The sequence below is a fragment of the Eumetopias jubatus genome, unplaced genomic scaffold (assembly GCF_037043125.1).
Source record: "Eumetopias jubatus isolate StellerSeaLion01/CBP00866 unplaced genomic scaffold, mEumJub1_p1.0 scaffold_9, whole genome shotgun sequence".
NCBI classification, from domain to species: domain Eukaryota; kingdom Metazoa; phylum Chordata; class Mammalia; order Carnivora; family Otariidae; genus Eumetopias; species Eumetopias jubatus.
This window is the reverse complement of record NW_028274815.1, coordinates 66,061,570-66,086,217: the sequence shown is the minus strand read 5'-3', so window position 1 is coordinate 66,086,217 and position 24,648 is coordinate 66,061,570. Positions and strand designations below refer to the sequence as shown.

Below are 24,648 nucleotides of genomic sequence, written 5' to 3'. Positions count from 1 at the left end.
AAAAAACTGGTACAATGCTTGTTATAAAGCACCGTAAAGCAACTATCCACTGCTTAAAACAAATGCCTATTAAAATTAAAGTCAAAGAAACCATTAAGTCACAAGGACCTAATTCAATCCCTTTCTTCTTACAGAGAAAGGAAATTTATTTCTAGAGAGATAAAGTGGTTGTCAGTGGTACAGCCGAGACTAGAACTCACATCACCCACAGTGTTATTACACCACAATGGGTCTCCTTTGCATGACTTCTGTAGCATACATATACTGGGTGTATCCAAAGAGTTTTCTATTCATTAGTGAGCTGCTAGGACACTTAATTAAAAAAAAAAAAAGATTGAGTAAAAGAAGCATGAGTTAAGTTTTCTCAGAGAAAAGACTTCAATGACTATTTTCTAAAGAGAAATGCTCAAAAACTACTTTGACTTCCTTCTTCAACCATCCCTCCTTAGGCTTCAAAGGCACTGCCCTCGGGGCGCCTGGGTGGCTCAGTCGTTGAGCGTCTGCCTTCCTTGAGCTCAGGTCATGATCCCAGGGTCCTGGTATGGAGCCCTGCATCCGGCTCGCTGCTCAGCGGGAAACCAACCTGCTTCTCCCTCTCCCACTCCCCCTGCTTGTGTTCCTGCTGTCGTTATCTCTCTCTCTGCCAAATAAATAAATAAAATCTTAAAAAAAAAAAAAGACACTGCCTTCTTCCTTTACTTAATTCTAAACTATTAGGCTATAATCGGTACAGGCCAACATCCCTAGGTTTAGTAAAAATCAACCCAAGGAACTACTGACTCCGGAGTGCTCCAATCTACTAGGGGATTGCTAACAGTAAGTTCTGGGAGGCAATGTTGGGTAGAGAAAGTGGGATTTCACCGGTTCACCAGCTGTTACAAACCATTGCTCACATCACTGTTTATCTGTGGTCTTCACCCACACTATATCATTACCATGCTGCTCTGGGATTCTCAGTCTTCTTTCTACCATTGTCTCCTAAGCCATTTTATCGTGCTGTTTAAAAAACCCCATTCCAGGCACGCCTAGGCGGCTCAGGCGGCTCAGTCAGCATGACTCTGGGTTTCAGCTCAGGTCGTGATCTCAGGGTTGTGAGATGGAGCCCTGCATCTGGCTCCAACTCAGGGCAGAGTCTGCTTGATATTCTCTCTCTCTCCCTCTCCTTCTGCCCCTCCCCGTGTTCTTGGTCTCTCCAAAATAAATAACTCTTTAAAAAAAATACCTATTCCACTGTGAACTGTCTCCCCTAATCTTCAGCTTCTTTGCTGAATATTCCTGCCACTACATCCTTTCACTAAAACCCGGCTCTTCCTTGAGGATACTGCTTTCCCCATGTAACCTAAATGGGGGCTGTTTATTCTCTTCTACTTGCACACTCGAGGGAGGAGGAGAGAGGTCAGTACCCTTCTTAGCTCCCCAGTGCTGCTTCAAGACTATCTCGGAGGCCTTGGGCAAAAGTCCTAGTTATTCAGCCCTGACGTTCTCTAACTGCTTACTGCCTCCATCTACCATCCTGCCAGCTGACCCACTTGCCCTTTTACCAAAGTCTTGTGTCCCTAACTTCTAATCTTTTCTACCCCAAGTCTTGCCATCATCCTGGGTGACTTGATGAGAGCAATCCAACCTCTCAGCCTCATGATTCACTTGACCTTAGCTCTAGCAACCTTCACCCCACTCAACTACAGCCCTTGCCTCATGGCCAAACTTTGGCCATGATAATCCATCTGGAATTGTAAGTTCAACATCCAACCAACAAATACACATGCACAATCCTACTTTGACCACAACCTTCAACTATTCTGGTGTTCATATTTTTATTCTTTTTACCCTTAGTTCTTAGATCTAATTTGGACCACAAGTTCTGTGACCTTCTATTCGCCTATCAACTCCCCCTGCGCTCTTCTTTACATTCTTCAACTTAGATGCCACAGTCCATCCCGTCAAACCACTATTACCTTCAATTCCTTTGATTCACTGTCCTTTCACTGGGCCAGACCCCTCTTGCAAAACACAAGCGTGAATCAATATAAGCATCCGCCTTCCCTGAACCTATACCCAAGATGTTAGGCACAATTGAAAAATCATCCTGTCATACAGACTACCCTTCAATCTTGACTGGACTCTTGATACAAGGCCTTTGTTTCCCTAGTCGGACCTCTTCCACCCAAGCATGTTCCAGTTCATTCTCAGCAATTGACCTAACATACCACTTTAAAGAATAAACATAAACCATCACACTCTTCCCTCAACTTCCAGCCATGAAACTAGCAGGAACAACACCCACACTTTCCCTTCCATTCACTACAATCAGTGTCTTCCAAAATTGTTCCTTTTTTAAATGCCAATTCCTCCACCTGAATTCTAGATCTTATCCCATCCCATCCCATCCCTTCCTGACTTTCTACTAGCACCTTTATTTAGACTTTCACTCCCATCTTTAAGAAAACAAAAAGGCCCTTCCTCAACTCTATCCTCTACCGTATTCTTGCTATCATTCTTTCTCCAAGATCTTAAACTTTTTTTTTTTTAGAAAGAGAGCACAAGAGCAAATGAGGGGGAAGGGCAGAGGGAAAGAGAGAATCTCAAGCAGGCGCTGAGCGAGGCTCCATCTCACAACCCTGAGATCATGACCCAAGCTGAAATCAAGAGTTGGATGCCTAACCAACTGAGTCACCCAGGCACCCCATGATCTCAAACTTCTTAAAAATTATCAACATTTAGTATCCATTTACTCAAGTCTCCTTCACTCCTCACCCCTAGCCCTGCCCACCCACACCACCTTGCCATTGTTATGCCAACACCTTCCCCACTTTTTGACAAATTCTCGTTCCTTATCTTAACCAAGCTCTCTGGCATTTGATAATGCTGACCAATTTTTCCACCTTTAAAGCTTCCCCTTTTCTTGGCTCTCCCTAGTTGATATCTGTGGCTTTAATTATGGTCTCTGAGCCCATGATAAATATACACATACAGCCAAGGTGTCTCTCAAAAGCTTCATATGTATAACATCCATCACTTCTTGAAGGTCTCATAGTTACTTTAATACCAAAATATTCAAAACTGAATGTATCTTCTCTCTTTAAACCCATTTTATTTTCTCATGTTCCCTAACTCAGTTTCTCATACTGCCATACATGTATTTGAAAACACAAGGAACTCAGGGTTCCTGGAGTCATCTTTAACTTCTTCCCTTACCCTTCATGTCCATATCCAATCAAACATCAAGTCCTATGTCTCCATGCTCATCCCACTGCCTTAACAGTCATAATCTCCTCTTTCTTAGATTATAGCAACAATCTCTAACCTGGTTTCTCTGCCACCGGTACTATCCGTCTCCAAACCCTTAGTATACTCAATAAATAGTAATCACTACACATTTTTATAGAAAACACAGCTAAATTAGAATGCTAAATAAAAAACACATGTGCAAATCACTCTACACACATCAAGTGTGTGGGAAATGTAGTGTTAAAAGACAAAATGACAATCCCTACTTTTCAGAAGAATTCATAACAGCATACTTCAACTTATACTTTTCAACAAAATGTCTGCTACTCAATATTCTTAACTCTATACCTATTACTGGAAAATACAGCAGTATAGTGAAATACTGGAGACATGTTACAGAAATGTGCTTTCATAAAAATTTAAAATGAAGTAATTTCTGGGGAAAAATAGTAAATACATCTGAAAATATTTTGTTTTAATACCTCTCACTCTTCGTGCTATGAGGAAATACTGAAGGAAAAGAAAAGAAAGAAAGACATGAGGCCAATTCTAATATAATCTTCTAGTTACACAGTGTAACATAAAAAGGAGCGATGAATAATTGTGTGGAAAAAAGTAACAAACTACAGAAATGATTCCTGAAAGTATAGTCTTTGTGTGGAAAAAAGTTACAAGCAAGGGCGAGTAATGAAGAGTTAAAAAAAAAAAAAAAAAAAGCACTAAAACTTCTGGAGACAGTAGAAAAGAATTCTTATCAATGTGATATATTAGAGACTCTAAATATAATATACTACGGAAAATGTAGTGGAATGCTCCATGACCAGTCAAAAGGTGGTAAGAAAGTACAAAACAATGTATGGACTGATTACCTGAAGTTTTACTCAGCTCTGCTGAAAATATAGCAGATGGTGATCTGTTCTCTCGCTCTGTATCAGAAGGGGTTTTTTTCTCAGCTTCTTTCACAAGAACTGTGGGTTTGACTATACTGCCTATTTTTGTTTGAGTGGCCAAAGCAGAAACATCTGGAGGCAGTAAGGGCACCTTCGAGATATCAGACCTATCTTTGGAGAGTTCATCTGGGACATGGACTTTATCTTCATCTTTAGGTTGTACATTCTTGAAAGAAAGGTCGTGAGGTAACTCTGAGCAAGGTAATGACCCAGCTTCATCCTGGACATTAGCAATCTCACTTTTGTGGGATACTTCTAGATCAGTGTGTTCCCCGGTTAATTTAGCAGAAGAATCAGTTTTAGAACTGACAAATGTAGGGAACTCATCTATAATCTCAATTGGAGATGAATCTGAGAATGTTTCACTCTCCCTTACTTTTGCTTCCTTTCCAATAAATAAGCCATCATCTGAATAAACTGCAGTACTGAGCTCCTTCATCTGCAAAGGAATTTTCTCCTTTTGGGTCAATGTTGAAACTTCATCAGGTGATAAGGTATCTTTTGTGGTATCTAAATTGGGCTGAAAAGATTCCAAATACGGCTTTCCCCCCTCAGGTGGTAGTGAAGCACTGAGTTTTTCCTTATTTTCATGTTCTATCATCGACTGAGAAGTTGTTTCCGTGAGATTTTCGTTCACAAGTATCACAGCTTCATCTTGTTTTTGTGGAACTTCAGGTATTGAATCATCACTAAATAAGTCCACTGGTTCAGAATCAGGTGAGGAATCCTCAACTAACTCAGAATGATCAGCCACTGACTGTGCAACTTTTGCTATTTCTGAGTAATCAGAGAAATCTGAAGATGGTTCAGTAGAGAGTTTCGTTTCTTTAATTAAATCACATGCAATAGATATATAAGGAGCTTCTGTTTCTTGAGCAGCTACATTAATACTTTCAGCCTCTTTCATTTCTTCCTTTATTCCTGATACATTTTTTAGTGATACATTCATGGCCTCTTCATATGGTGGGGGATTTTCAGGCTCAAGTTTTATGCTTTCATAATTAACTGAAGGAGGAGCTTCTAATTGTGGTGAACTGGGCTGCACTGCAGAAGCACCAGCACCAGGAATTACAGAATTTAATGGTGCTTCCATAACAATGTCAGGCAACACTGGTGAAGGAGTAGCTTCAGATTCTTCAAAAGATGGGCAAAGCTGTGCCGCCACAGGGTAGAGCGCCTCCTGCATAGTTTCTGATGTTTGAACCAAGTCCATTTTTGTTTCAAAAGCAATCTTTGTACCTGTAGCCTCACTCAATTCACTTTCACATGCTTCCTGTACTAAATCTGGGGTTAGACCCTCAGCCATGTTTGCCACTACTTCCTCAGTCACCTTTGACAAATTATCTGTTGTGACATAATCAGCCTCAGAATCCTGTGTCGCTACAAAGAAAGGGTTTGATGTTTTGGTACTAAAATTCTTCTCTGTTACAATTTGGGCCTTTTTTTCTTCTATCTTTTTTTCATCTGTCTTATTTTCTGAAGTATGATCTTCCAACAAAGGAAAAATGTTTGTCGAAAGGCTTTCGGCTGCTGTCGGGTTAAAGGGGGCACATGTGATATATGCTCCTGAACCATCTCTTACAGCTTCTGGTGTACTGGGAAAAGAAGTATCATCATTACTGCTTTCACTCTCTTTTTCATGATTTGTTTGCTCAGGGCTATCAGCAAAACATTTCTTATCCATTTTACTCTCTAACTTGCTCTCTATATTACCTCCAGCAGCCAACACATCACTATCTTGCTTCTGAGTATCTTTCACATCCCAAACTCGCTCAAATGGTTTGAAGTCTGCATATTCTTCCCTCATAGGAGCAGGAGCTTCTGCTGCAATTCCCTTTTCACTGAAACTGTCCTTTGTTTGTTCTGGAGACATAGCTTTGTCCTCTTCTTTAACTGATTTATTAGTAAGGGCTATGGGTAACTCTTGTTGATTACGAAGGATGTTATTACTAACTAAATCCTCTTTTTCATCTTTATTCTCTTCCCTAGGACTTGCAACTATTATGGCAGATTCTGCTTTTGGAGAGCCACTGAATGATAATCTCATTTCTGAGTATTCCAATTGTGAAAACTCTGTTAAATCTCTGTCTACAAATGGATTTTTTGCCTTCTCTGTGAACTCTTTAGAAGCTTCAGTTGAGGTTTCTTGAAGTGTTCCTCCAGTGGCTAATACTGGTAAATTACCAAGATATTCATGTTCTTTAAAAGAAGCAGCTGAGAGGGGAGACAGAGAAGGAAGAGAAGCAGTAGTTTCAAGCAGGACAGATGGAAAATCCTCTTGACCAGTGGAAACAGTGTTACCTGGCTGCTCCTTCAAGTCCATTATTTTTTCTGTGACCATGGACAGAAAGGAAAGTTAGAGAATGCCAGCGTTCTCAGAGTTAATGCAAGTTTTATGACAGATTCAAAATACTGTTAGTAAAGAGCTAATGTTAACTAAAATTGAATGTTAATAACAATAAATAATCAAGCAATCTTGAATCATTACTGAAAAAATTAAAGCTATTGTCAATAAAACGTGCATGGCTACAAAGGCAAATACATGCTATGAAAAGGCATAAATCAAGTCTCTGAGAAAAAAACCTCAAGTATAATCAACTGAGAAAAGCTACTTCCAACTAGTTTTAGAGGAAGACAAAAGAATTTTGAGAGGAGAGTTTGACAGTGCAGAAAAGACACTGAATAATTAAATGCCAAAGAGTGGCATGCATTTCTATGAAAGCCTTTCAGCTATAAGTAAGAAAGCCTTTCAGCTATAAGTAAACTGCATTTGGAAAAAAGGACTAGTCAATATATAAATGTAAATCAAGGGTCCAAGAATTCCTTACATATATCCAATTTATTAATCAGGTTCTGCCCATTTGTCTCTTGGACACAGCATATAAAATATAAATTTCAACTTTTTCAATAGACAAACATTCTTGGAACCATGCTAATTTTTAGTAAACTCAAACCACTCTGTACAGAGTTAATAAAACTAAAGAGTTAAAGTTAGAATACACAGAGGATAAAAGGCTAGCAGAAAGAACTTGCCTGCAGAGGAGTGTATCACAGGCTCAGATGCAGCAGGAAGAGCAAAAAGTGTCTCATCTGAAAAACAAATAGAATACAACCTCAGCAGAAATAAAGACAGAGTTTGAAGGAGACTAAAGGTAAGAGGAGCAAGCAAGGGTTCAGTTTGTAATGAGTTAACACAAAACTTGTACAAGAAAAAGCCAAGATGGAAAAGAAAAAGTAGTACTATCAGTAGTACCATTAATTCAGATTAAGTTATCATATATATTATAAAGATGATTAAATGATATCCATAGAACCTATCATTTCTCAAGAGGCAATAACATGTTTATGTTAAAGAAATTTCATAAACCAAAGTGGCTTTAAGATATTATTCTTCACAGTTAACACATGGCATCCAAACTTTTATTCACATTTTTCAGATAGGTAAATTTTTTGCCCTTATCAAAGCCAAAAACTTTAAAAAAATGTATTTGAATAAAATTAATAATTACTTTTGCTTAATCCTTTTTTATTAGCATATGTTCAGTTCAGAAGAACACTTTCAGAGAATCATGCATATTTTCTTATATTCCAGGTTGTCTATCTCTAAAGAAAAACATTCTAATAGTCACTGTACACTAGTATGTGAGGACATTAGTGCTATGTACCACTGTCCAAATTGCTAAGAAAACACTGTCATTAGGAAGATAATTATTATCATCAGCCTTGTTTTGTTTAAAATTAACATTGAGGGATACTCGTTATTTTTTTTTTTTTGAGAGAGAGCTCACACATTATTGAGGAGAGGGGCAGAGGGAGAGGAAGAATCTTAAGCAGGTTCTACACTCAGCACAGAGCCCAAAGCAGATCTCACGACCCTGAGATCATGACCTGAGCCAAAATCAAGAGTCCAATGCTGAATCCACTGAGCCACTCAGGCATCCCAAGGGATACTTGTTATTCTAAACGCTTTACATGCAGGAACTCATTTTATTCCCTACAACTCTATTGTTGTAAGTGGAGTTAATATCCCTGATTTTACAGGTTAAAAAAAAAAAAAAAACCCACCAAAAAACAACTGAGTCACAGAGGAAATAACTCACTCAATACATAACTAGTGAGACTCCAGGCTATTCAACTCCAGAGCTCATTTTCTTAAGCACTACATCCTGTATGTTATGAACTGAATGTTTGTGTCCCCATCCCCCCAAATTCGTATGTTGAAGCCTTAATCTCCAATGTGATAGTATTTGGAAATGGGACCCGTTGGGAGGTCATTAGGATTACAGGAGATCATGACGGTGGGACCATGGTCTGATAGGGTTAGTGCCCTTATAAGAAAAGACACCAGAGAGCTTGCTTATGCCTCTGTGATGACACTTCCTCTACTTCCCCACTCCTCCTCTCCCTCTCTGAGCAACATTCAGAAGCCATGTGAGCACACAGTCACATGGCAGCCACCTATAAGCCAAGAAAAGAGACCTCAGAATGAAACCCACCCTGCCCAAATCTTGATCTTGGACTTCCGAGCCTCCAGAATTGGGAGAAATAAATTTCTGTTGTTGAAACCACCGAGTCTATGGTACTTTGGTGCGGCAGCCTGAGCCAACGAATACATTACATACTGGCATATTAAGCTTGCATAATGTCACTTTATATCTGCAGTTGGAAGATCTGGAGCTAAAGATCTTCTGTGGTTTACACCAGAGAAAGCCCTCTAGAAAAAGAGAATTTGAAATAGCCCAAGGAATGACAGGAAGGTATTCCTTTGGTGCAGAAGACCTAATAAATCTGGGCATTTCTATCTGGAAGGACAAGCTAGGCAAGGTTGATCAACAGAAAAAAACAGAGATGTGGCTATCGTGAACATGGACATGTCTTCCAAAGATACTCCCCTTAATGAGAGTTAAATTCACAATGTCATATAAATTTTAGATAAATCCATGTAGGGTATGATACCATATCTAAAAGATTCTTAGATGGGGTAATGAGGGGAAAATCCATGGTATGCATTTAAAAAGGTCTTCTTATAACCTAGAACACTAGGTTGGATAGGCAACTCATCCAAACCAATAAGCCAAACCAACTTATAAGATTTTATAAAACATACACATGTGTACACACTTTTTTAAAAATTTTTTTTATTTGAGAGAGAGAGAGAGAGAGAGAGAGAGCGCGCGAGCGTGTGTGAGTGGGGGGAGAAGAGGAGGGGGAGGGTCAAGCAGACTCTGCACTGAACTCAGAGCCTGATATGGGGCTTGATCTCGGGACCCTGAGATCATGACCTGAGCCAAAATCAAGAGTCAGAGGCTCAACAGACTCAGCCACCCAGGCGCCCCAGGGTGTACACACTTCCGAAAGACAACTTACTATGTTATCTTCTTTGATACACAGTTTCTCTTTTGTAAAATGAGGGAATTTGAGAATTCCTTTTAGTTAAAATAATGTATTATAATCTTGTATAAAACTGAGATTTGGGGATCAAAGAACAGAACCAAATAATTACACAGCTGCTCCATCTAAATAAAAGGTAGCAACTCCTTAACAAAAAGGCTGTCTTTTTCATCTAGTTAATTAAAAGCCACTAATGCAGAGGCCAGTCTTCTTGGAAAGTGAACTCGAAACATGTTACTGTTAAAATTATGAGGGAAAACAAATTACAACTAGAATTGTGCCAAAAATTTTAAGTATTTTTTAAAATGTGTCCTTATTCCTATCTAATACCAGACTCTCTTTCAGAATGAAAACTATATTCCTGGCACTTGGTCAAATGACAAAATTTACAAATTGGTATTTCAAATATTCATTAATTTTGAAAAAAGAAAAATCATAAATTTAAATTCAGTCCAAAATTAACCATGAAACAAGTATTGCATTTCTAAAAGCACTTAGAAAAAAATATCCAGAAGAGGTCACTACCATTTGGCCCTCAAGAATAGAGTTGCTGTCACTCCTCCTAAAGTTATCATGGGATCAAACTGCCTGGGTTCAAATCCCAGATTCATCACTTAAAACTGTGTGACCCTGAGAAAAATATTACTTATCCCTTCTGTGCCTCATTTCCTCATTTTTTAAAATATTTTATTTATTTATTTGACACAGAGAGACATATCAAGAGCAGGAACACAAGCAGGGGGCATGGGAGAGGGAGAAGCAGGCTTCCCGCAGAGCAGGGAACCCGATGTGGGACTCGATCCCAGGACCCTGGGATCATGACCTGAGCCGAAGGCAGACGCTTAATGACTTGAGCCACCCAGGCGTCCCGTCATTTCCTCATTTGTAAAATAAGGATAGTAACAGTACCTACCTCAAAATGTTGGGTGGGGGAGGAGAAATAAAAAAAAACTTGCCCTAAGCCACTGAGCTAGAAGGCCAGAGAGCAAGGATGTAAACATGTCTAACTCTCAAGTTCATGTGCTTTATCTTTTGGAGGGATGAGTTTATGCATAAATGCAACCAGTGTAAATTCTTCTTTCTTTATCAGCCCTTTAAGTTTAATATCCTGAAATAAGGTAAGTTGTCATCCAGCAAATACCCTGTAATTATTGGAAACATTTGGTTATTTGTTTCTACTTCACAATATAAAAACATTTATAGAGATGGTAATGCTGGGCAGGCACATTTATTTCAGATGCTCCTTCAATGCTCAAACCACCCTATAAAGTTAGGTAGTCCTGTTATCCTCATTTCAGAAATGAAGAAACAGGCATAAAAACTAGGTAACTACCCCAGAGTCACAAAACTGAAAAATGATGGATCTGAGATTTGAATTCAGAGAGTATAAAGATCTAGGCTCTTTTCTTTAACCACTCTGCAGTACTTCCGTTCCTGGACTTTATAAATTTAGAATTTTAAAATTGTAATAAATAAAATTAAGGATGTTAAAGAAAAATTTTGATTGACAACACTTACATATCATAAGCTACCAAATTCTAAGGCTAAACAATTACTTTGTTTTGAAAAAAATTACTGATTTTAGGTTAGTCTTCCTTTTTCTGTAAAAGATCCTAACCTTCACAAGTGAATAATAAACTATTTTATAATCAGGGACACTATATTAAAAGTATAATATTTTGAATTACTGAGACATGTTATATATACACTTATACTACTACTAGGTTTATAGAAAAGGTAAACAACTCTCCCTTTTTCTATGATCATGTCAAATGCTAACTACTGAATGAAACTGAAACTTCAATCATCAACATCATTTATGCCATTCTGAACAAACAAAAAAATATTAAGGACTTAATTACACCCACACTAAGTAAAAACACAGTGGCATATTTAAATAAACAAGTTTTCACTAAATACGCAAATGGGAAGCCAGAACTTTTCTATTAAGTCTCTCTACTGCCATCAAATTAATATTCCTAAAAGAACAATTCTATATATTCTCTTGCACAAAACATTTAAAAGCTCCCAGTTATCCACTGAATTAGACCTGAAACTCCTAAAGCCCTGAAATATATGGCCCCAAGTTAGCCATCTAAACTTATTTCAACGACTTCTCACATGACATGTTAATCAAACATAATTCTTCCTAACCAAATCCCTCCTTCCACCTCCTGCATATCAGAATGCTCATGTCCAGTACAACAAATTCGCCATATTCAGTCTTACTTTCTTTTTAAAATATACTCATCCTTATTTTTGCTAATCTACCACATTTCCAGTTTTCTAAGCTCAGAGAACTAAGTAACTTATTCAAAGTCAGCAAGTTAATGACAAATCTAGAAAATTACAATTTATCACTATAATCAGATAGATATTTATTTCCTTATAACCCTCAGTAAAATGAATAGAATCACTATACTTTTGACAGTATGAAAGATGAATACCCTTCATAAAAACCACTTTTTTCCAAATGAACTATTCCTTATTGTTGGCCCTAGTTTCATTTCCTTATTCAAGTTTAAATCTAGAGTGTAAATTTAGACTGTTTCAGGGCTACATACTTTGTATACTAGTTATTTCCATCACATAAGGATTGGTTTCAAAATTAAAGTTCACTGAAGAGATTTATTTTTTTAAGTCACTTTCTTAAAAAGCAAAAGTGGTATGTCAGTTTTGAACTTATTACTGGTCAATTCAAAATATGCTATCACAATCTCACTAATGTTCACATACTCTTACACTGAATATTTTTCTTGACATGTTCATTTCAAAACCTGTTTATCAACCAAAAGTATAACTGGTCAATAAAAATCATAACTAATTTATAAAGCACAGGAAATAAACTGCATGTTAAAATCATAGAGAATTTCTGCTATGAGAATAATTCTATCAGATTAACCTAATATAAATAACTATAAAACAGGGAAAAATATATGAAGCAACTATCTTGAGACACTAGACAACTGGAAGTACAGGGTGTGATTCCTGAGAAGTGGGAAGCACACCAGATGATGCCCTGGCTTTCTGCTTGAAAGACCTTTGTCTACAGCACATGGAAAAGGAGCCCAAGAATACTGCACTCTTGCTGAGTTGAGGAAGCAGCTGAGTTATCTGGAATTTGTGGAGCAAGGTAACATAAAAAAGAAAACATCATAGAAAAGGAGCTCCAGAAATCTGGATAGAGGGTCCTTTTAAATCTTTGGCTCAACTACGCTGCACATATATGGCACAAGACTTACAGAGGCCAAACAGAGAATCTATGATAAAGTTGTGAGCTGAACAGATATTTTGGAGGTCAGACTGTACTGTAAGACCTGACCAGAAGTTTTTGATAAACCAGAGTGGAGAGGTCTTGCTGAACACAAGTATAAAAATGAGACCCCAGAAAAGGCACACCTTAAGAGGAAGACTACTTTAACCCTAAACTAAAGGTTACCTAGTCTAGGTTTCTTGGTCTAGACTTGGACCAAAAGTCAGCAAAATATCGCTCATGGGCCAAAGTTATATTGGAAAACAGCCAAGTCCATTTGTGTGATGTATTGTCTATGACTACTTTGGCATTATAAGGGTAAACTTGAGTAGTTACAAAAGAACCTGTACAACCCACACGCCTAAATAAAATATTTACTGTTTTACTCTTAAAAAAAAAAAAAGAAAAGAAAAGCCAACACCTGCCCTAGACCCTACCTTTAAAATCAAGACTTGAAAAGATCAAGATGATTTGCCAGCAAATTAAGTGACTTACAGAACAATACTAACAACACATCCATGACAACCAGTATAGAGTATTACTGGACATGAAAAGACTGATAAACTAAGACTTCTTCAAAATTAGAAAATCATACTCATCAAAAGAAACTATCAATAAAATTAACAGGCAAGATACAGATTAGAATATATTCACAATGTATGTATCTGACAAAAGACTTTTATCCAGAATATATAAAGAACTCCCTACAATCAGTAAGAAAAAGACATACAAGGCAATATAACAACAGGCAAATTACTTGGACACTTCACAAAAGTAAACATACAGGTAGCCAACAGACATGTAAAAGCCCTCTAATTCATTAATGATTAGGGAGATCTAAATTAACACCGCAATGAGAAACAATTACACATCCACTAAAATGGCTAAAATGAAAAAGACTGGTATCAAACGTTGGTGAGAATGTGAAGCCACCACAACTGTCCTATACTGCTGATGGAAGTAAACCACTTTGGAGAACAGTTTGGCAATTTCTTATAAAGTTAAATATATACTTAGCCCATGACTCAGCAATTCTACTCAGTTACTCTCACTCAATTCTACTCTCTTTACCAAGAGAAATGAAAACGTATGTCCACAAAAGGCCTATGCAAGAATGTTCATAGCATTCTTTTGTTCATAATAGCCAGAAGCTATAAATAATCACATCCATCAACAAGTGAATGGCTAATTAAACTGTGGTATATTCTTATCGTGAAATACTACTTAGCAGTAAAAAGGAACAAATTGCTGATACCCGTGACATCAATGATAAATCTGAATGCAAATAATCAGACACAAGAGTACATACTGTATGATTCCATTCACATGGTACTATATAATAGGCAAAACTAATCTGTGGTGAAAGAAATCAGAACAGTGCCGCTGGGGACTGGGGGATTGTAGGAAGGACAGAACAAGAATTGAATTTAATGACTGCTAAGGGCCCAAGGGATCTTTCTGGGGTGATGTAAATGTTCTCTACCTTGACAGTGCTGTGGGTTAATAAGTGGATGCACCTGTCAACACATAAAACTTATAACTTAAGCTCTATGCATTTTATTGTATGTAAATTATATCTTAATACAAACATTAAAACGAAAAATGTGTATGAGCATTCTTCAACAAATAAATTGCAGAGAGATAAGGCAAGCAAACAAGTAGTCAGTGAGACTTATAAAACAAATCAATCCATTGTAATATGTAGACCTTTGATTTCTAATTTTTTAAAAAAACTCTGAAAAAAAAGACCATTTATGACATATACACACTAGGTGGATATTTGATGACATTAATTTTTGTTAAACATGTTGGGAAACCATTTGATTATTGAGTGTTACAGTTATGTTTGGCAAAAAAAGGAGTAGTTACAGTAGTTACAGAGGGTGTAGGATTGGCAGAATTGACCACGGGTTGATGGCTATTGAGACTCAGTGACAGCTAAGTCAAGTTTCATTCACTATTGTCTTTGTTTCAAATTTTCCATAACAAAAAGTATAAATAATTTTTTGAATCCCTCCAAAAAAAGAGAGAAGGCAATGTAAACATACTAAAATTCTATCATATATAAGCTATTTTAACCAGTTTTACCCACAACTCTTAGGAGACATTAAAATATGTATGTTTGATTCCATCAATGCTAAACTTAACTATAGCTCCTGATGAACATGTTCCATTAACAAAATTTTAGTAAGAAGGTCAAAAGAAAGCTTGGTAGAATAAAGGGCGCCCAGATGGCTCAGTCAGTTAAGCATTCCACCCTTGATTTCAGCTCAGGTCATGATCTCAGCGTTGCTTGATTGAGCCCTGCCTTGGGCTCTATGCTCATCAGCAAGTCTGCTTGAAATTCCTCTCCCTCTGCCCCTCCCCCCAAGCGCATGCACGCACTCTCTCTCAAAAAAAAAAAAAAAAGAAAAGAAAGTTTAGGGGAATAAGAATGGGTAAGTGAGGAAGTATGATGGTAGGTGTAGGTGGTAGTTTTTCAGTCCTTGTTCAAAAGTGATGTCATATAGTCCTGATCCTTATAGCAGGTCTGTGTTAGTGATATAGATGGCCTATAACACATTACATAATCAAACACTTACTTGGTCTTCTAAGTTCTGATTTCCCTAAATTACCTTATTCAAGCAAAAGCACCTAAGTTTTTATCAAGTTGTTTTGTATAAAAATTGAAATATCAGAACTTGATAGATTTAATACTAAACCTTTCTATAATTTAATAATAATGTTGATTAGTTGAGACTGAGAAGTTTTAAAGGCTATTTATGAAAGGGATTTACATGGTTTAAGCATATTTAATAATTTCCTTAAAACAAAGAAAAAAATTTTTTTAAGGAAATTCCTTCTTTTTTGGCCTGGTGGTACAGTTGGTTAAGCAACTAACTCTTGGTTTCAGCTCAGGTCATTATTTCACAGTTCCTGGGAATCGACCCCTGCATGAGGCTCTATGGTCTGTGAGGAATCTGCTTAAGTTTCTCTCTCCCTCTCTCTCTCTCTCTCTCTGCCCGCCCCCCCACCAACACTCTCTAAATAAATAAATAAATCTTGAAAAAAAAATGTCTTTCATGCTTTAGGTCAGGTTTACCTAAAACTGTCAAAACGCTGAGATAAATAAATTTAATAATGGCACCTTCTAATTACTCAAGTTTACAAGTCAATCTGTAAAACTGGAGACAAAATATGTGCGGGGTGACATAGAACCCAATTAAGGTATTTTTCTCTTTTCACAAAAGCTGTTGACAAGTAGGTAAGTTTATGATTGCCCCTACAGTACAATCACAAGACTCCTCTGGTTTTAAGACAGCAGAAAATTCTTTACAACAAGGGCCTTGTGTTTTTCCCGTAATCTGCTACATGTTGTTCTCGTAAATTCTCTATACTCATCTTTTTGTCCCCATATTTAGCCCTAAGCCTGGCTTAAGAAAAGGAGTATGTTAATTTTTTAACTAACACTGAATTTCTAAGGGACCACCAATATAAGCAGACAACTGCTAAATCTGTTTAAACAACAAAACTTTATAAGCCTTCTTCACCTGTTGTAACAATTCCATCAGTGGGAAGAACCAGCTATTAAAGAAATGTTTTGTTTTGTTTTGTTTCTAAAACTAGTGGGCCACTTAAGTAAAGGATTCAGAGACTGCTAAAACAATAATCCGATATTTAGTAGCTACAGCTCTAACTACAAGAGTATAGAGAATGTTTCTACCTTTCTCAAGTTTTTTTGTGTTTTTTTTTTTTAGAAACGAAAAAGCAAGACTTCTCTTTACCAGTCTATGTACGATCAACTGAAAAGAGGTGGCCAAATATCTATATAACCCAGCATTTCAAGTGTTTCATACTAAGTAGGCCAGAATACTTAATTGCTTTTAAAAGCCTATATTTCAAATAATTATAAACTAATTTTAAAAAAAAATACATGTTAATAAAAACCATGCTTAGAGAAAAAATATGTAATATCAATCCAAAAAATACAATTCTCCCCTAAATCAATGCATGAATTTAATGTAACTGCACTATAATTCAAACAGAGGGAGAGGGGATTAAATAAACAATTTTAAAGATCAGACAGAAAACTATACATGCACAGATAGCCAGAAAAAAAATAATTCTGGAAAAGCTCTATCAGCTAGTATTTCATTTGAAAGTTATAGCAATTAAAACAGTTTGGTACCTATACATGAAAAGACAAAGACATGGAACATAAGAGGAAATATTTCACCCATACTACAAGAATATGACAAAAGTGGCACTTTAAATAGTAAAAATGTAGAATTCAATACAAAGTGTTCGGGAAAATGAGAAATCATGTTGAATAATAAAATTATATCACTACTTCACTCCCTAGAATAAAATAAACTGCAGAGAATGAAAGAATTAAATGTTAAAATGAAATCATAAAAATCATAAAAGTACTAAAGGAAACATGGGAGCAATTTTTACAATCTTAGAGAAGTTCTAAGAATTACACAAAACTCAATGACTTGTATGACTCAAAGGCATAAAAGAAAATGAATCTGACTACATAAAATTTCTGCACAAAAAAATACACCAAAGGTCAAAATACAAATAACAAATCATGAAAAAAGTTTTCAGGACACAACAAAAGGCTCATTTCCTTACACTAGATCAAGCGTTCCTACATCTGTAAGAGCAAAAACCCAAAGGAAGAGGAGGCAAAAGCTATGATCAGAAAGAACTTATTGGCACCTAAGCCAAAAAAAAAAAAAAAAACCTCTGAGATGTAAATTTTTAAAAAAGGAAATTTCCTAAGCCATTTACTAGTCTTACCAATACACTGTATTGGTAAAGGCATAAGGAAAAAGGTACTTTTAACACAGTATTGGCGGGACAGAGGTTGTAATAACTCTTTGTAATACAATTTGGCATTATCTATCAAAGTTTTAAACGCACATACCCTTTGGACCAGTAACTCTACTTGCATGAATTTATCCCACAACACATATAACAACATGTATTCCCAAAGCAGTATATACAAGTGTTAACAGCAACATTATTTATAACAGAAGTTGAGAAACAACCTAATTAACCATCCATAAGAGATTCATCAATAAAATGATACATCCATATCCTTGTACATGTAAATAAATGCTTTCATTAAGAATTCATGAGAGAAAATATTGTAATTCTAGGACTACAGAGAATTTGAAGATCAGTTTTCATCTACAGTATCATATTCATTCAACAAATCTCTGAGTGCCTACACCACACCTAAGGCACTGTGTTCAGCAATAAAGATATGTCACATTGTCTTTTTCTTCAAGAGAAGAAAAGTAATATAACCCCTTACCCCAAGGAGCATACAGTCTGGCAGAGAACAGAAATGAGTAAACATACCTTTACCATATATGGTATGATATATACAATGAGGTAAGAATAGAATGTTATGAGAATACATGAGCAAAGTAACTTAAAAATAATCACCATTCCAAAAACAAAACGAACAGCTTAAATGTAAAATTATTAACTCTCCTTTAGAGTTGAAAAGAATCATTAGCCAACGGTCTGAGAAGACCTTAGCATCCGTGAAGCTGGGTCCCACCATTCTGCATGTCTATGTCCTATAGGAGCCAGGCACAAAAGTCACATTCACCCTTTTAAAAACACTGATGATTTATGGTCTGCTCTTACAGTTTCCATTCCTGATGCTGTCACCCCCCAGAGGGACCTTCTAGGGTCTATATTTAGAAAAGGAACAAAAAGTCTCAAAGAATGTACTGTAAGACTAATATATCTATGACATTACTTCTACTTAATCAGAAGTTTCAGGAAAGAATCAAGAAATATCATCCAATGAGTAGGAACTTTTTCCTGGGCTAGCAAAGTACCTTTAAATTTGTGCCATTTAATTTAGGGTCTTGCATCAGTAGTGTTTCAAATAAATTTCTTTTAGGTAGATTATGAACTAACTACACATAAAACAGAGCCAATTATTAGACAATAGGTAATATGCTCCTTTTTAGAAATGTTTTTTTATAAAGATAGCAAATCTTGGGACACCTGGGTGGCTCAGTTGGTTAAGAGTCTGCCTTTGGCTCAGGTCATAATCCCAGGGTCCTGGGATTGAGTCCTGCCTTGGGCTCCTTGCTCAGCAGGGAGCCTGCTTCTCCCTCTGCTTGCCATTTCCACTGCTTGTGCTCTCTGATAAATAAAAAAAATCTTAAAAAAAAAAAAGGATAGCAAATATTCCAAGTTTACAGGGACATAGTGCTAAAATAGCATGTTTTTAAATACTATTCCTTGTAATGAGGTATTTATCAGAGGTTCAATATATACTCATCACTTAATTTTAAAAAGGTTTGAGGGGAGCTTGCTAGTTACGAAAAAGGACTATAAATTTGACACAGAGCATGCTAGGAACCAATCTAAAATGTAACTCAACTTATCCATAAGGAGCATACCAGTTCCCAACTTTTATTCCCAGTCAGAAATTAGAAATGGCTTAACAAAAGAAACTATTCAGTATCTGTAAATTCATCAGTTTTCCTTTTTACCATTTTCAAAGGAGGATAGGGAATGGATAGGGCATGATAGCTCCTGTAGAAGCAACGGCTTCCTGGTAGTGTCACATCACTGTTTACTTGAATTTTATATTAAAGAATTGGAACTTAAGATTTTAAACTATACATCACTCAAAATCTTTTAACATTTCTACTATTTGCTCTTATGCCACTGTATCTAATCATATAATTAATGACTTTATAAAAAGACTAATAATTTTTAATCCCAAGCCATAAACTGTATTTATGAGCAGTATTCAATTCTATGCAAATTTCTACTGCAATTAACAAATTTGGACAGTTCTGAGATTGATTTAGCAAGCACCAACATTCTTTGTATTTACATCCTTTGTCTCCAAGTCCTATCAATTCTTCTTTCATAAAAACTTTTTTAACCTAACTATAAAAATAAGAGATTTGCAGCCAAAAAACCATGCTTCCTATAGTTTTATATTCCTCCCTTCTATTCCGTTTTCATTGACTGAAGTAGTAGGGAACTAGTTCAGGCTCTACTCACCTCTTTCAGAACAACTGCAAAAGCATTCTAAATAGTGCCCCTGTTCTTCTTTCCAACCTACCTTTAGTACTGTCACCAATTCATTTTTTTCCTAACACTGCTTTCATGATGTCATGCCTCAGTTCAATAATCTCCAATGGCCTCCCATGGCATAAAGCAGTGATGGGAATTGGAGTTTATTCATATTTTTTACTCTTTCAGGACAACGGTAAAAAATAATGAAAGAACTTTACATTTTGGAAACAACAAAAACATTTTTGTTTCATAATAGAAATTACCAAAAGCAAGAGCAACTGCGGATGGTAGAGCATGGATAAAAACAGGATGCGAAAACCCTAGTAGCTTAATTTATTATTCAATATGCCTCAGAATCCAGATCTACCACATTTTTTTTTAAAGATTTTATTTATTCATTTGAGACACAGAGAGAGACGGAGCATGAGCAGGGGGAGAGGCAGAGGGAGAGAGAGAAGCAGACTCCCCACTGAGCCAGGAGCCCAATATGGGGCTCCATCCCAGGACCCTGGGATCGCGACCTGAGCCGGAGGCAGACACTTAACCATCTGAGCCACCCAGACGCCCCCAGATGTACCACATTTTCAGTCTTAACACTGGTTTAGCACGTGCCCAGAGACCAGCTCAGTGTCATTGTTAATGATGTTTACATTTCCTCTCAACACAATTTCTATCCAGCATTTCCCTCATGTATCCTCAAAGCCCTTTAACTAACCACCTTCTCAAAGTGAAGCCAAATGTTTTCCGTGAAAAATGGTCATCAAGTGAGAGGCTTCCACCTCACTTCATTACTGCATTACAATGGGGATGCTCCAAGCACAACAGTAAACAGCAAAATTACTACTTTCCTAGTGATGGGAATCGGAGTTTATTCAGAAATAATGTAAACAATGTTAAATGCACAAGTGTCAGGAGTCCGCCCAACTCAGTAAATATAACCCTCTTCCCATCAGGTTGCTCTGTTTTTAACCATGCCCTGCACATTTCTCACCTTGTCTTTACTCACATCAGTCTTCGCAGTTCCTCTAAATCTTCAAAACTGTATTTTTGCTCCAAAAGCACAATTATTAAGGAGCATATTTCTAAAATAAAGAATATCTTTTATTTTAAAAAGCCAAACTTTTTACCATGGCCTGTTAGAGACCCCAAATAATCTAAGTTTAGCCCACCTCCCCAGCCTCACCTGACACCAGTCTCCCAAGTTTTTCTCATTAGTCTTCTTACTAGACTTTCAAACACACAAAGCTAATTCCTGCCTCAAGGCTTTTGTCTCCCTATGGCTTGTTTGGAAATTTTTATCTGCAGCTCAAATCTCACCTCCTCACAAAGGCATTTCTCAATGCCACCTTACTTAAAACAAGCCCCCCCCACACCCCAATCATTTTCCATACCATCATCCTGTTTATTTTCCTCATAACACCACTATTCTGAGTTCCTTACTTATGTGATTATCGTACACTCCTAATGGGGAGCACGGGTGTCCTGCTTATTTGCTATACCTTCACAGCCTAGAATAGAACCTGTCTCTTTGTAGGTAATCAATTATCCGTTGAATGAATGAACTGTGAAGAACCTGAGACTCACAGAAATGGTTTAACTATCCATGACCATAATCGTGATATACAGTGGTTTCCTAAAGGAACTAAAGTTTCCAAATAGCTATCATCAATACAGAATTAGGCAACTATATAAAGATAAGAGTCCCTGGGTAGGCAATATTCTCTGTCCTTTGTTTTCTAAACTTAGTATTCCAAAAGTCAAAATTCTACGAGAATGCTGTGCTCTCCTGAATCCCTAATGTTCAAAGATCAGAACTCTTCTCTTTGTTCCCATACTGGAATACAATATGACAAACTAGTATGCCTTTGTTAATCATTAGATTTCCCATTTGCAAATTTATTACTCTTTATTCTTCTACCTCACCTTAGTGTCTCATAAACGTGTTTTTTAATTCAGAAAAAGGAAAGATTGAGTTACTCCTCATCTCCTAATATCTTTAGTGTAATGATTAATGTTTTGAGTAATGCTTTGGGGTATGTCATTATCAAAATGTTATTCAGAAACATCACAATTGGCTTATTTCCCCGTTGGGAGGAATGAACTGAAAGATATATATGTTTTCTGTGATCTCAGATTGATTTTCTTCTTCTAGAAAATGAACCATTTCTAAAATCCTACAAGGCAAGATTTCTCAGCAGGCAGTTATACTACCAGACTCTGGCCCTTTTATACATAAAGAAAAGTCCTACTGCTTGCTGGTGGGACACTTTCTGCCCCAAAGTAACAAGATACATGCTAGTAAGTTAATAACTTGTCTAGTAAGATTCTCCATCTCTAACAAACTTGATTTTTTTTTTCCTCTTCCAAAACAAACAATTTCCCAAAATGAAAAGGGTAATAAGACAATGTTCCTTTAAATACATATATATAAAATCAGGTACTAAAGTGAATGAAAAGATTTGGAAACTGTTTATAGACTATGCGGATTTGTCCCTGTCGACCTAAAAGAAATAACTTCTAAGAAATATATTTCTAATCACTACATGAAAATATCTTTCTCAAAACATTTCATTTAGTGGCAAGTCTGCCACAAATTCAATTGGCCTATTCGCAGTAAAAACCCCACAGGTTTCCCTTCTTTAAGAATGTCAACCATTTTGCCTTTTTTCCTCTCCGATTCAATTATAACCCATCAAGAGCCTAAACCACACTAACAGCAATTCCTCTCATTCAGCACTGAGACCCTGGTAGAACTGCGCTCCCTCGGACCATAAATGCTCAGATCCCACTTCCCTGGCTCGGTTTAGCTGGGGAGTCGCCACATCACAACCCGGATAAACTGGGCGGTGGCAGGACTTTGCCAGAACTCTCTCCTTCCCAATTCTCCACGCGCCACACCACTGGAGGCGCTCTCCCTTCACTGCAGTTGGGTCAGTGTGGATGTTTTCCACTGAGCCAGCTCCCCACCAGCGCCGAGTCGAGAGGGAGGGGAATGAGGCGCTGAGGAGCCACCCAAGCCTGAGAGAGGATGAGGAGGGGGCCAGGGCTCAATGCTGGCAAACAGACTAGCAGCAAAACTGCGCCTTTCCCCTAGGAGCAACGCAGACCGGTAGACAAAAGATTAAGGGCGCCAAGGCCTTTCCATCCTCACTCGAGAGCCTAGCCAGCCCAATGTATCCACGACCCTAGTTCCTAGATACAGATCCAGCTATTAGGGGTGGGTGCCTAACTTCCGGGATGCGGAAGAACAGGGACCAGAGGCAAGAAGCCGAGAGCAGGCGGGGTGCACGTGTTCCCCCATACCGAGACAGACAATAAAGAACAAGCCCGGGTTTCCTCGGCCGCCCCACCCTGCTCCTGACGGCTCCTACCAGGGGGGGCGCCTTCGCCCGGAGGTCCACAGACAAAGCCCCTCGGGGCGGAGAGGAGGGCTCCGCCCGAGGCATTTGGGGGTGCACACAAAAGACCGAGGGGAGCGAGGGGCTGCGCGAGGCGGGAGGGCACGGCACTCACCCACTGAGCCTGAAGAGCCTCTGCGCTTGGGCGCGGCCGGGGTGGAGGGGGGCGCGGCGGGGGCCGGGGCGGGTGGGGTCCACGCGGGCTCGGCCTGGGGGCTCACGCTGGCCGGGGGAGGAGGGGGAGGCCGGGCCGGAGGCTCATCGTCCTCGGGGAGCTTGGAGGGCGAGGCTGCGGCAGCGGAGGGCAGGGATGGCGCGGGCACCGCGGGTGACGCGGGGCTCGCGTCCCAAGACTGCGGCCGCTCCGGGGCGGCGGGGGGCGCGGCCGGCAGTGGTCCCCGGGGCGCCGGGGGCACGAAGTCACTGCCGAAGTCCAGCAGAGGCGCGCCAGCGACGGGCGCGGTGGGCACCGGGGCTGCAGGCAGCCCCGTGGCGGGCTTCCTCTCCAGCACCTCCAGCTCCTCCAAGTCCTCGTCTTCCTCCTCCTCGTCTTCCTCCTCCTCGTCTTCTTCCTCGTCCTCGGGCTCCCTCACGAACTGGTACTTGAACGGGGGCTGGGGCCCGGGCGGGCTGTCCGAGGACGAGGAGACCAGAGGCGACTGGTCCATGTCTTCCATGGCTGGCGGGTCGGAGATGATGCTGCAGCTGTTTCCACGGGACGCTTCTCCTCAGAGCCGCGGGCGGTTGTGGGGGTTGGGGAGGACTGAGAGGGGCAGGGCCGAACGAGCCCAGAGACCTGCAGTGGCGACGGCTCCCGGAACAATGAGACTGCTCCTCCTGCCTCTGCGCCCGTGATGCGCCACCCGCCCCGTCCCCAGTTGCCGCCACCGCCCAGACGAGCGAAGGAGAGAGGCCAGCGGATTCTCCGCCCAGTTTGGCGTGACTTACCCTCCCGGGCGGGGAGAGGCAGGGACTGGCGCGGGAGAAAGGAAGCCAATCGCCTACGGAACAGAGACGATGGGCAACCAGCCAGTCCAATGGAAAGAGAAAGAGAGAAAAGCGGGTGGGGCCTTTTGCACCTCCTCTCTCCTACCGGCTGGGGTGAGTCCCATGGGAGGGGTTTGGAACTGGGAGCCCCACCCTTCACCTTGGGTAGACGCGGGGTGGGTTGGGGTCTTAGCTTTGCCCAGAGGTGGGGGTCAATCTGTAGCTCCAGTACTGCGTACACTTGCGGCAGGACAGGCGGCCTGCCCCGAAGGATTGAGGATTCCTGGCCCCCATCCCCGGAAGGGCGTTATCCTGGGGGACTGGGGGTGGTAACTTTCCTCCCAGGAAAGGAAAAAACCCGGAGTGGAGAAAGGTACTATGAAGTAGGCCTTAA

At 39.1% G+C, this 24,648-nt stretch overlaps 1 protein-coding gene and 1 pseudogene across 3 annotated transcripts in view; both read right to left on the bottom strand.

The window, feature by feature from the left end:
• Positions 1-24,222, bottom strand: part of RTN4 (reticulon 4) — a 65,475-nt gene extending 41,253 nt beyond the window's left edge. Inside the window, exons 1-3 of one of the 3 annotated variants that reach the window (XM_028103993.2) lie at positions 23,383-24,222; positions 7,212-7,268; positions 4,098-6,509 (exon numbers count right to left, since the gene is read on the bottom strand). In XM_028103993.2, the coding sequence (XP_027959794.1) occupies positions 4,098-6,509; positions 7,212-7,268; positions 23,383-23,944 (3,031 nt within the window). In that variant the 5' untranslated portion in view covers positions 23,945-24,222. The remainder of the gene's footprint in view (positions 1-4,097; positions 6,510-7,211; positions 7,269-23,382) is intronic. The other 2 variants (XM_028103996.2, XM_028103994.2) reach the window with 2 other exon arrangements.
• Positions 3,842-3,882, bottom strand: LOC114209876 (small nucleolar RNA U3; annotated as a pseudogene).
• Positions 24,223-24,648: the final 426 nt, after the last annotated feature.